At 36.8% G+C, this 12295-nt stretch overlaps 1 protein-coding gene across 6 annotated transcripts in view; it reads left to right on the top strand.

The window, feature by feature from the left end:
* Window positions 1–12295, top strand: part of Aasdh (aminoadipate-semialdehyde dehydrogenase) — a 45285-nt gene that overhangs the window by 18247 nt on the left and 14743 nt on the right. For all 6 annotated transcript variants that reach the window (XM_048363825.1, XM_048363826.1, XM_048363828.1 and 3 more), the window contains 5 exons: window positions 5201–5442; window positions 5933–6039; window positions 6410–6582; window positions 6847–7039; window positions 10160–10275. In XM_048363825.1, the coding sequence (XP_048219782.1) occupies window positions 5201–5442; window positions 5933–6039; window positions 6410–6582; window positions 6847–7039; window positions 10160–10275 (831 nt within the window). The remainder of the gene's footprint in view (window positions 1–5200; window positions 5443–5932; window positions 6040–6409; window positions 6583–6846; window positions 7040–10159; window positions 10276–12295) is intronic.

The raw sequence follows: 12295 nt of genomic DNA, 5'->3' as shown, positions 1-12295 counted from the left end.
TACCTCCCAGAGCTAAACATATCAAAAGTGTGTTTACAGAAGCAAAGCTAGTTAGGTGGAACAAGTTAGGTGGGGGTGGGGGTGGGGCCCTTAGAGCTAGAATTCCCTGGAGCTAGACTTTCCTGAAGCTAAACTACAAGACACACAAAGAATTCAGAGAATTACCTATTTCACCTCTAGGGTTTTCAGAACTGGGTGAGAAGTCCCCATCCTCCATTACCATGCCAGGAAGTTGATGAGGACAGGATGACTTTACTTAGACCCAGTATATCCATATTTCAGTTACAACCTAATAAAAAGAAATGTAATTTGGCAATATGATTTAAGAATAAAGTTTTATTTTCTGAATAAGATATAGTTTATTGTATCAAGTTTAAATATTACCTTATAATGGTAAATTCTCTAAAAAGAATATTTAAACTACCTTGAGTGTTATATGGGAATTTGATCTTGAGAGAAGCCACATTTTGAGAGGTAAATTTGGGAGTCTTGATTAGAAAGCCAGCAACTTCAGGTGGACACATGTCTCCAAAAAAACTTGCAGCCTGAACATAATACTGTTAGAACAGTGAGCCATGAGGGTAGTAAAGAAAGAACAGAAAAACAAACTCAACAAACCAGATCAACTCTAATGGAGAGCTGAAGAGAGATGCTATGATGATCTGAGGGGAGTTAGGAGACAGGAGGCATGGTGCAAAATGGCCACTGAGCTGGTGGGGAGTGGGGAAGTTAAATAGGGCATGGTCAGGGGGCAGGGTCACAGGGAACTTGAGAGTTCAAAGAGTCTCAAGAGTTCATGGTGTAGGTCTGGCAGGTCCAGTAACCTATTATCCAAGTCCCTACCTCTGCCTCTAGAAAATCAGGCATGCCTATCACCTGGAGGTGGGACTTCACCTTTATCCACCGAGAAGCCAAGATGTGCCAGTTAGACCCAATTCCTTATCATCCACCACATTTCCAAGATGGTGCCAATTAGGACCAGTATCCTTATTTCACAGTACTTCCTACCCTCTCCAAGACATCAAAACATTGTAATCTTGTATTAACTAATATTTGTTGTGAATTTTACCTTATTACATACATATTGTGCTTTATTTTATTAAGTTGTTTTGTTGATAGTCAGCTGTCTATTTTGGAAAAGCAACAGCATTTTATTCTTAATGAATAAGAATTTACTCCAGAAAAATCTAAAATCCTTATAATGTTTATATTTGCCTACTATATAATTTCTTATCTATTTATTGAATATATGCAATACATAAATTCACAAATTTAAAAATATTATCAAGAAGTATTTATCTTAGAAATGTGTTTGATTTCAAACATCTAAGAATCCATCAATGATACAGTACATAAAGAATACATAAAGTATAAAGGACAAAAGGCATGTATTTATGTTAATAGATGCAGAAAAAGAATTTGACAAGATTTAATGTCCATTTGTGAATACAAGAGAACCCCCCCCCAACAAACAATAAAGACCAACAATAAAAACAACATCTACTGAAAGACAACAATCTACAGCTAACATTGTATTTGATGAAACACTAAGTGCTTTCTCCCAGGATTGAGAGCAAGGCAACAATATTTGCTGTTGGCATTTACTTGCATGGTTCTATCTAGTGCAGTGAGGCAAAAAAAATAAAAGGAAAAGGAAACTAAAGGCACCTATAAGAGGAAATAAAACTCTTCACATGCAGATGGAACCATGGAAAACCATGGGAGAGAAGGGTGAGAGGTAGAGGAAAAGAGGACTATTAGAACTACTAAGCACTTTTAGCAAATTTGGAGACTGTAAGTTCAGTTTTTCAAAAAAAAATCAATTGAAATTTTATGTATGCATATATATACATATACATATATATGTTTATATTAAAAGAAAATCTAAGAGTGAAATTAAGAAAATAGGCATATTTACAATAGCATAAAAATAACAGGAATAAAGGAGAGTAAGACTTTTACACTGAAAAAAAATTTTATCATTAAAACATTACTGATGAAATCTTAAAAACAAAATAAGAATTTCATATTTATGGATTGGAATTTTCAGTACTGTCATGGTTTCAGTTCTGTACTATAACTACAGTATAGGTAATTGCAGTATCCTGGCCGCCCAGGACTCACACCCAAGACAAGAAAGTCACCAGCACTCAGTCAGTCAGGCTAGGAGTCTTTATTTAGCTGTGTACAGTGTCTGCTCTCCACTGTCAGGATGGTAAAGAACAGTAATGAACCACAGCAGGGTTGGGTTCTATAGCAGGTGATCACATAGCACAGACTTGGGGTCAACGCAAGTCACAAATAAGCAAGCCATTTACAGAAGCAGAATTTTGTGGTCAGGCTGACCTAATACCAACTTTATTTTAACAATTGTTGCCATATTCCCTAATATCAAACTAAGCAAGCATGAGTGGGCTAAAACAATCCAATACTCAGTCATGAGTGAATCAACCTGACAGTTGCATTGGCATCTACTACTATGGTTATTTCTATAGTCTATTATGATCATCTTTACAATCCGTTACTGTGGTTGCTACCTAGACACAGAGAGGGACAAGGTCAACATATATTTTTAAATATCAAACTGCAAGGAACTAGTCTCACAGGTGGGGGTGCAGCCCTATAGCCATGTAGTGGCCAAAATGGAGTTAAGTAAAATTTACACGCCCTATTGTTTCTACTAGGAGCCCCAGGAGCTTCCTTGGTTTTCACAGTGGTCTCTACCAAAATCCTAGTAGGGTTTTGTGTGTGTGTGTGTTTGTAGAAATTGACAAGTTGATTTTAAAGCAGCTACTTAGGAACTGCTTTTTCTAAAAGCATACACTCTTCACTTGACCTGCAAATTTCCAAAGGGTAACTAAAGAATAACAACTCAGCATTCCTGCCTCTTTTTGCATTGTCTTTGCTCAGGATCTTTCTCTCCTGTCATCACCATGGATTTCTAGGATGGCAGGACAGATGGATAAACACCTTGTGAGGAATGGGAATTTACCCCTAGAAAACAGTGACTTTGTTATCCTGGCACGGACCTTATAGGAACAATCCTGAGATAAGGATCAAGGGGATCTCATTTTTGACCAGGACTGTTTTAATTATGCTTATCTCCCACCTCATGCCCAATTCTTCCCCTATTTAAACCTAAGGTTCACCTTTATCTCAGAGATGGTCTGAAGTACTTGCTGTTATAATCCTAGATTTTTTGTGGAAAAGTTAGAGCCAGTCCTGATCCACACAGTAGAGTAGAATTCAGCAATAATATATTCAGGAGCTTAAGTGAATTACAAAATATTTTGAGTGAAAGATGTCAAGTCAAAACTAGAGTACATATTATTCCACTTATATAAGATTATGCAGCTGGGCACTAGTGGGCACACAAAGCAAAAACAGATAAAAATGGGAAGAAGAAATAAACTACTGGTAATTAAATTGGGGATCATAATACTTTCTTCATAATTAATAGGAAAAGTGAACAGAAAAATCTCTACAACTATATGAGACTTACATGACATCTATAAAATAATATAGTTTAATTGGAATTGTAAGACACTTCATCCAATGACAGAAAAATGGATTCCTTTCAAGAAATGTCAAGTAAATTAAAAAATTATTAAAATAAAGCTGGACACTAGTGACTCATGTCTGTTTGTCTAGCTACTCAAGAGGCTGATATCTGAGGCTCATGGTTCAAAGCCAGTCTGGGCAGGAAAGCCCATGAGACTCTTATCTCCAATTAACTACCAGGAAACTGGAAGTGGAGCTGTGGCTCAAAGTGGTAGAATGCTAGCCTTAAGCAAAAACGTTCATTGACAACACTCAGGCTCTGCGTTCAAGCCCATGATGGACCAAAAAACAAAAACAAAAAAATCTACAAATTTCTAACTGGTCAATAGTTAAGGAGAACTAATCAACAGGTGTTTGGAGAAGGGATCAGTTAGAGGGAAGAATTAGTGATACTAGGTCATTTAAGAGTAATGCATGTTTTTATAGTCTTAACTGTGTTTTTAGAATTCAGATATTGAAATCTAATCTCCACTGTGTTGATATTAACATGCAGACCTTTGAGAAGTCACTAGATCATAAGAGCAGAGTCATAATGAATGGGGATTAATACCCTTATAAAATAAGCCTAAGAAAACTTTGTTTCTTCTACCTTGTGGGGATTTAGCAAAAAGTTACTGTTGTTGGGGAAGAGACAGCTCTCTCAGTAGACACTAAATCTTCCAGCACATTGTTCTTGGAATTCCCAGCCTCCAGAACTGTGAGAAACAAAGTTATGTTTTTAAATTATCCAGTGCATAGTACTTTTGTGTCAGCAACCTGAAGAAACTAAGATAGGTATCTTCATCGTTTAGATTGTTTGATAATTTCAGTAGTATATACATACATCACAGTCTGTATTAAATTATACATTTAATAATTTATGTCAGTTGTCATTCATAAAAGCTGTTGTTAATTTTTTTTATTCATATGGTTTTGCTTAGCACTCTTTTCTATACCTTTTGTACAGGCAGCTTAATAGGAAATAGGTACAAATTGGGTGTATAGATTTTTTTTCATTTTTTTTTTTAACTGGTTCTTGTAAACTGCAGATCTAGAGATACAGCTTAGTGGTTCAGTGCTTGCCTAGCATGTATGAGGCTCTGGTTTCAATCTCCACTACTGCAAAAAAAAAAAAAAAAAGAAAAAAGAAAGAAAGAAAATGATATAAAAATGTAATATTTTTGCCTGTTTACCCCCTATAATGTATGTGTATATATATATGTATATATATATATGTATATATATATACATATATATATATATATCCTTTTCCACATCAAAAACCAGTCGTGTGGGGCTGGGGATATAGCCTAGCGGCAAGAGTGCCTGCCTCGGTATACCCGAGGCCCTAGGTTCGATTCCCCAGCACCACATATACAGAAAACGGCCAGAAGCGGCGCTGTGGCTCAAGTGGCAGAGTGCTAGCCTTGAGCGGGAAGAAGCCAGGGACAGTGCTTAGGCCCTGAGTCCAAGGCCCAGGACTGGCCAAAAAAAAAAAAAAAAAAAAAAAAAACCCAGTCGTGTCCTAGTAGTTTTCCAAATGTGGTTTGTTGTTTGATAAACACAGACTTAATTTACATGTGGCCTCCAAGATTTGAATTAGTTATTCCAGTATTTACTTTTTAAGAAAGAGAGACAAACTATTTTAATATACTCACAGGCAACACCAACATTGCTTAGAAGATTTGGATCTCAGCTTATCAAATCAACTGTTTTATCAGCCAATACTTCTCTTCGAGTGTTAGCCCTTGGAGGGGAAGCATTTCCATCACTGACTGTTCTCAACAGCTGGAGAGAAGAAGGCAATAAAACTCAAATTTTTAACATATATGGTATCACAGAAGTATCAAGTTGGGCAACCTTTTACAGAATTCCAGAGGATATTCTTAACTGTACTTTGAAGTAAGAGTTTCAGCTTTACTCAGTAGAATGGAGAGAGACTGTATTTTTCTAGGATTTGAATGATAACTGTGGGATCTTTCTGTTGTGTTTTTGTTTTTGTTCATTGCTGAGGATCAAACCCAGCAAGATAAGCATACTCTACACCGAGTTACACTCCTAACTCCTAATAACAGTGTTTTGATCAGCACTCGGGAAGTAATTTTAGAAACATTATTTTACCTAGTATCTTTAAAAGGGAATCTAGATCCTTTCTTATTGTAAGTGGTGCTGAGATCCTTCTAGAGCTTTCTGTGACTAAATGGTGATGAATAGCTATATAATAACCTTTTCATCTAGCCAGTTCCTCTCAGCAGTCTTTCAATTGTATGATAGCAATTCTCTTTTATTTGGCATGTGATTTAATTGAAATCAATACAATTTAAATGAATGGGAAACACTATTCATTTAAAATGTAAAAAACTTAATCTGCTTTGTGTTGTGTTTTGCATAGATGTGAATTGCCTGTACAACTGGGATGTCCACTATTTGAAACAGTAGTTGAAGTCAGAGATACGAATGGTTTCACAATTCAAGAAGGCAGTGGCCAAGTATTTTTAGGTTGTTTTATATTTGTTAATTGAGTTTTTTTTCAAGGAAAAAAATGTGTTCTTTATTCTTTTCTTGATTATTTTTGAATGTCCAATGTGCTTTTCAGTGATAAATACTAATCTCATTGTCTTAGCCATGAAATATTTAGTTTCCATTTTTTTCATATACCATGTCTAATATAACTTAGACCACTGTGTTTCTAGAAAAAATTATGCATAATTAGTATTTTACTAATTTTTTAAGTCACATATTGTTAGAAATAAAATTTATTTCAATGTTGAGACTTAGTAACTGAACATCTGGAAATGTTCTTGATTTAAACTGATTTTTTACATATTTTCTATGGAGTTTTATGACATTGTTTTTATGTCTTTGGAAGGTGGGAAAAACAGAGTGTGTTTTCTTGATGATGAAGTGACAGTACCACTTGGTACAATGAGAGCCACAGGAGACTTTGTGACTGTAAAAGATGGAGAGATATTTTTCTTGGGACGAAAAGACAGTCAGATTAAACGTCATGGCAAGCGTCTTAACACTGAACTTGTGCAACAGGTAGAACTATTTAAATATTATCTATTAATAGATGTAGTCAAAGTGGATTTTGAGATCTGTAAAAATAAGTTGGTTTGAGTTAGGACACATTATTTTTCAAAAATGTTAAGGACATGTATGCTATTAATTCTAAAATTTGTATTTGTATCTGTAGTATATTCCAAAATTTAATTCAGCTATATTGATTGAAGATATGATAAATTTTAGCATTTAGGAAGTTAATTTTCAAGTATTCTCATTTACAAATTGGCTAATCTCTTACAGGTTGCTGAACAACTTCAGCAAGTGGAAACATGTGCTGTTACGTGGTATAATCAGGAGAAGTTAATTCTCTTCATAGTACCAAAAGAAAATCTTGTAAAGGATTACATCTTTAAGGAACTGCAGAAACATCTTCCAAATCATGCCATTCCAGATGAACTTGTGTTTATTGATACTCTACCATTTACATCTCATGGTAAAACAATCAAATCAGATATGTTCCCTGTTAAATAATAGTAATTATATTTATAACTAGTTTAAATGATATTTATCTTTTAAAAAGTCCTATGTGTGGGCTGAGAATGTGGCTTAGTGGTAGAGTGCTTGCATAGCATGCATGAAGCCCTGGGTTCGAATCCTTAGCACCACATAAACTGGAAAGGCCAGAAGTGGTGCTGTCACTCAAGAGGTAGAGTGCTAGCCTTGAGCAAAAAGAAGCCAGGGACAGTGCTCAGGCCCTGAGTTCCAAGCCCCCAGGACTGGCCAAAAAACAAAACAAGGGGCTGGGGATATAGCCTAGTGGCAAGAGTGCCTGCCTCGGATACACGAGGCCCTAGGTTCGATTCCCCAGCACCACATATACAGAAAACGGCCAGAAGCGGTGCTGTGGCTCAAGTGGCAGAGTGCTAGCCTTGAGCGGGAAGAAGCCAGGGACAGTGCTCAGGCCCTGAGTCCAAGGCCCAGGACTGGCCAAAAAACAAAACAAAACAAAACAAAACAAAAATCCTATGTATAAGTGATAGTATTCCTATTTACAGATGAGAAAAGTAATACTTAAAGAAAGTAGGTAATTTCCCCCCAAATCACTTTGCTAGTTAGTGATTTATATATATTAGTCGAGTTCTCCAGAGAAACAAAATCAATATTTAGAAGGATATAGAAGAAGGGATCTAGTGTTAGGAATTAGGTCATGCTGTTACAGACACTAAGAAGTCCCATACACTGCTAGGTGGACCAAACCAAAGAAATGATATTCAGTACACAAGTGGTGCAAATCCCAGAGAGCAGGAAGTGATGAGATGAGACCTCCCAACTCAATCAAATACTGAGGAAGAAAAAAAGGAATAAATTCCTCCCTCTGCTGCTTTTGTTCCATACAGATGATACTCAGCTAATTTGGGAGTCCAACATAGTTATTGAGTCTATTGAGTCATATGTCATTTTCACACTAAAATACCCTTATAGACAGACCCAGAAAGTATTTAATCAGGGATAATCTTAGAAATGGGTCACTCCAGGTCTACTCAATTGACATATGAAATTAACCACCACAGTTAAAGTGTTGAAACTTTTGCCTAGTACGGTTTGGCTTCAAAATGTCTGCTTTTTTTTTTGTTTTTGTTTTTTTTTGGCAGTACTGGGGTTTGAACTCAGGACTTTGTGCTTACTAGGTACATGCTCTACCACTTTAGTCATACCTCCAAGATATAAACTCTTTTTTTTTTTATGGTAAGAAACCTTGGCAGAGCTTTATTGAGTAAGTAAGTGATCAGGCAAGCACACAAAACGCTGACAGACAGCAGAAAGGCAGAGGGCACCACTCTAACTGTGGGTGCTGAAGGGAGGGAAACCCAGTTCTTTGACCTGGAGATAGTTACATAATAAAGGCAAGGAGAGGGGGAAGTCTGACTTTAAAGTTATGCAAAGATAGGTGTTTATCTTTGCTCTTAATCACTCTTGGTTACACTTTCTGATTTCCCCGAGGTTGTTAGGACATTCCTTCTAGAAAAGAAAGCATCCAGTCATAAAACAGATGCTAATCTTTGAGATAAGGAAGGTATGCAGTTGTTGCTCTTAGAAGCTAAGATAGAGCTTCTATATTTCTTTTTTTTTATTTTTTATTTTTATAAATTGAACAAATTTTTTTTACAAGGTGTTGTGCAAAAAGGGTGCAGTTACATAGTAGGGCAGTGTGTACATTTCTTGTGATATCTTACGACCTGTTTTTCTATCCCTTGTCTAGGTCAGGTAGACATATATGCAATATACAATATATCAAGAACATATACAGTATTCACAGACTTGGTCTCTACTGTCTCTCCGTCTCCCTTTGTTAACAGTTATATATCAGGGAGATCATGCCCCTTTGTTTTCTGTGTTCTAGGCTTGTCTCACTCAACATTATTTGTTCGAGTTCTGACCATTTCCCTGCGAATAACAATATTTCACCATTCCTAATCGCTATGCAGTATTCCATTGTGTATAAGTACCATATTTTTTGGATCCATTCGTCTGTGGAGGGGCATCTGGGTTGTTTCCATATTTTGGCTATTGTGAATTGTGCCACGATAAACATGGAAGTACAAATGTCTTTTTGATATCTTGGGTTTTGCTGTTTAGGATAGATGCCTAGGAGTGGTATGGCTGGGTCATAGGGTAGGTCTATATTGAGCTTTTTGAGAAACCTCCATGCTGTTCTCCAAAGTGGTTGTACTAATTTGCACTCCCACCTACAATGGAGAAGGGTTCCTCTTTCCCCACAGCCCCTCCAGCATTTGTTGTTGCCTGAGTTCAGAGTATAGGCCATTCTAACTGGGGTGAGGTGGTATCTCAGGGTTGTTTTTATTTGCATTTCCTTTACTAGCAGGGATGTTGAGCATTTCCTCATGTGTTTCTTTGCCATTTTTACAAGATATAAACTCTTAATCACCATATTATGTTGTCTTCCCAAATTACTTTTACTTAATGCATACTTCAAAATGTAGTATTTTCTTAGTTAACAATTCTTTAGCTCTTAACATTAAATGTACATTAGCTCTTCCTTTTTTTTTTTTTTTTTTGCTTTTTGGTCAGTTGTGGGACTTGAACTCAGGACCTAGGCACTGTCCTCTGAGCTCTTTTGCTTAAGGCTAGTGCTCTACCACTTTGAGCTACAGCTCCCTTTCCAGTTTTTGAGTGATTAATTGGGAGTAAGAGTCTCACAGGGACTTTTCTGCCTGGGCTGGCTTTGAACTGCAGTCCTCAGATCTAAGCCTCCTGAGTAGCTAGCATTACAGAAATGAGCCACGGGTGCGCTACTGGCTCTTCCTTTTCTTCTTTCATTTAGTACGTACTTAGTAGCATTGGAGTATTAAGAATTGTGTACAATGAACTCCACTCTATATGATTGGTAAGCTTTATATGAAAACTGTATGTTACTGATGAAAATACAAAGGATCCAAAGTGAGATTTTCTCTATTTATGGTATTAGAGATTGAACCCAGGGCCTTGTTGATCGATGGGAAGCACATGCTGTGCCATTGAGCTACATCTCTAGCCATGAAGTGTAACATTTCAAATGTTATTTTTAAAACATCTCATTTTTTTCTCTTTTAAGGCAAAATGGATGTTTCTGAGTTAAACAAGATTTACTTAGACTACCTAAACTCAAAGCCTGAGAATAAGCTCCATGGAAAAGAGGAACTTTGGGAAAAATTACAGTATTTGTGGAAGGTACAACTTTTAAGATACACATTTTTGGCTATAAAGAGTTCATTCTGGGAAATGGTAGCAATCCTAATAAGTTTAGTATATAGCTTCATTCAGTTTGCATTAAAATAAAGGTTAGTCTGTAAGATTAGATGAAGCTCTGCAAAAAAAAAAAAATTATTGGAAGTGAAGTAGTCAAAAAAGGTTCAAATGGGCAAAGCTTGTGTTGATATACCTTTTTACTGAGAGGCAGTGAGTGCCCCAGCATGTGTGGGAGTTGAGGACTCAGACAGATCATCTGCATGACATCACTACCAGTGACTTGGGGTTCATCGCATCATTAGCCCAGAGCTTAGAGAAGGTTTCTAGTTAAGAGATTCTTTCTTCTTCTTCCTCTTTTTTTTTTTTTTTGGAGAAAGTATTCAGACTAGAACTCAAGGACTTGAACTTGCTAGGCTCGTGCTCTACCACTTTAGCCATGCTTTCAGTAACCTTTGTGCCTGGGCTGGTTACAAACTATAATTATCCCACTCATCTCCTAAGTACCAGGAGTATAAATGTGAGCCATCATACCTGAAGATTTTTTTTAATGTCTCAAAAGGTTAACAATTTTTCTTAAAATATAGTTTTCCCTTTTAAAGGGCTCTGAAAAGGGGGTGCATTTATTCAATCTCATCCATATAAAAGTCCTCTATTTTTAATGTATTATTAGTACCAGAATTTGAACTTGGGATCTTGAGCTTGTTTGACCTTCTTGCTTTCCCTTAGCTGAAGTTCTACTGAAGCTACCATACCTCCAGCTCAGGTTTTTGCTTGTTATTTTAGAGATGGAATTTCTTGGACTTTTCTTTTCTTTTATTTTTATTAATTGAACATAAATTTTTTTACAAGGTGGTGTGCAAAAAGGGTGCAGTTACATAGTAGGGCAGTGTGTACATTTCTTGTGATATCTTACGACCTGTTTTTCTATCCCTTGTCTAGGTCAGGTAGACATATATGCAATATACAATGTATCAAGAACATATACAGTATTCACAGACTTGGTCTCTACTGTCTCTCCGTCTCCCTTTGTTAACAGTCATATATCAGGGAGATCATGCCCCTTTGTTTTCTGTGTTCTAGGCTTGTCTTGGACTTTTCTTATAGGTGTCTCTTTGAATCTTCTGGATCTTCATCCCCTGTGTAGTTATGATTACAGGCAGGAACCACCAGTACTTGGCTATTTTCAGATTTTCATAAAATCATTTTGATTTTTTTTTTTCCAGTCCTTGGCCTTGGACTCAGGGCCTGAGCACTGTCCCTGGCTTCCTTTTTGTTCAAGGCTAGTACTCTGCCACTTGAGCCACAGTGCCACTTCTGGCCGTTTTCTATATATATGGTGCTGGGGACTCGAACCCAGGGCTTCACGTATATGAGGCAAGCACACTTGCCGCTAAGCCATATTCTCAGCAATCATTTTGATTTATAGGAAGTAGATGAGGATGAATATTCCTATATTATAGAAGTGTCAGCTATTAGGATCTTTTTTTTTCTTTCTTTCTTTTTGGCCAGTCCTGGGGCTTGGACTCAGGACCTGAGCACTGTCCTGGCTTCTTTTTGCTCAAGGCTAGCACTCTGCCACTCGAGCCACAGCGCCACTTCTGGCCGTTTTCTGTATATGTGGTGCTGGGGAATTGAACCCAGGGCCTCATGTATACGAGGCAAGCACTCTTGCCACTAGGCCATATCCCCAGCACAGCTATTAGGATCTTGAGAGCTTTATAATTAGTAAAGTAGATGTGTTTGTGATCTATTCCTTTCTATACATGGAGGAAATATACTCTATAAGGAAGTATATTTTGCAATTATAGAATGAATTTGTGACAAAATTGATCACATAATAATGGTCTCTGTTAATATAAAGAAAATTATTTTAAGCTGGGCACAGTGGCTCAAGCCCATGATCTCAGCTACTTAGGAAGTAGAGATGGGAGATCATGACCTCAAAAAAAATCCAAGTCTTTTTTTTTGTTTTGTTTTGTTTTGGGTTTTTTTTGGCCAGTCC

The sequence above is a fragment of the Perognathus longimembris genome, chromosome 16 (assembly GCF_023159225.1).
Source record: "Perognathus longimembris pacificus isolate PPM17 chromosome 16, ASM2315922v1, whole genome shotgun sequence".
Taxonomy (NCBI): Eukaryota; Metazoa; Chordata; class Mammalia; order Rodentia; family Heteromyidae; genus Perognathus; species Perognathus longimembris.
Note: the sequence above shows the minus strand (reverse complement) of the source record. Positions and strands in the feature narration are given on the sequence as shown.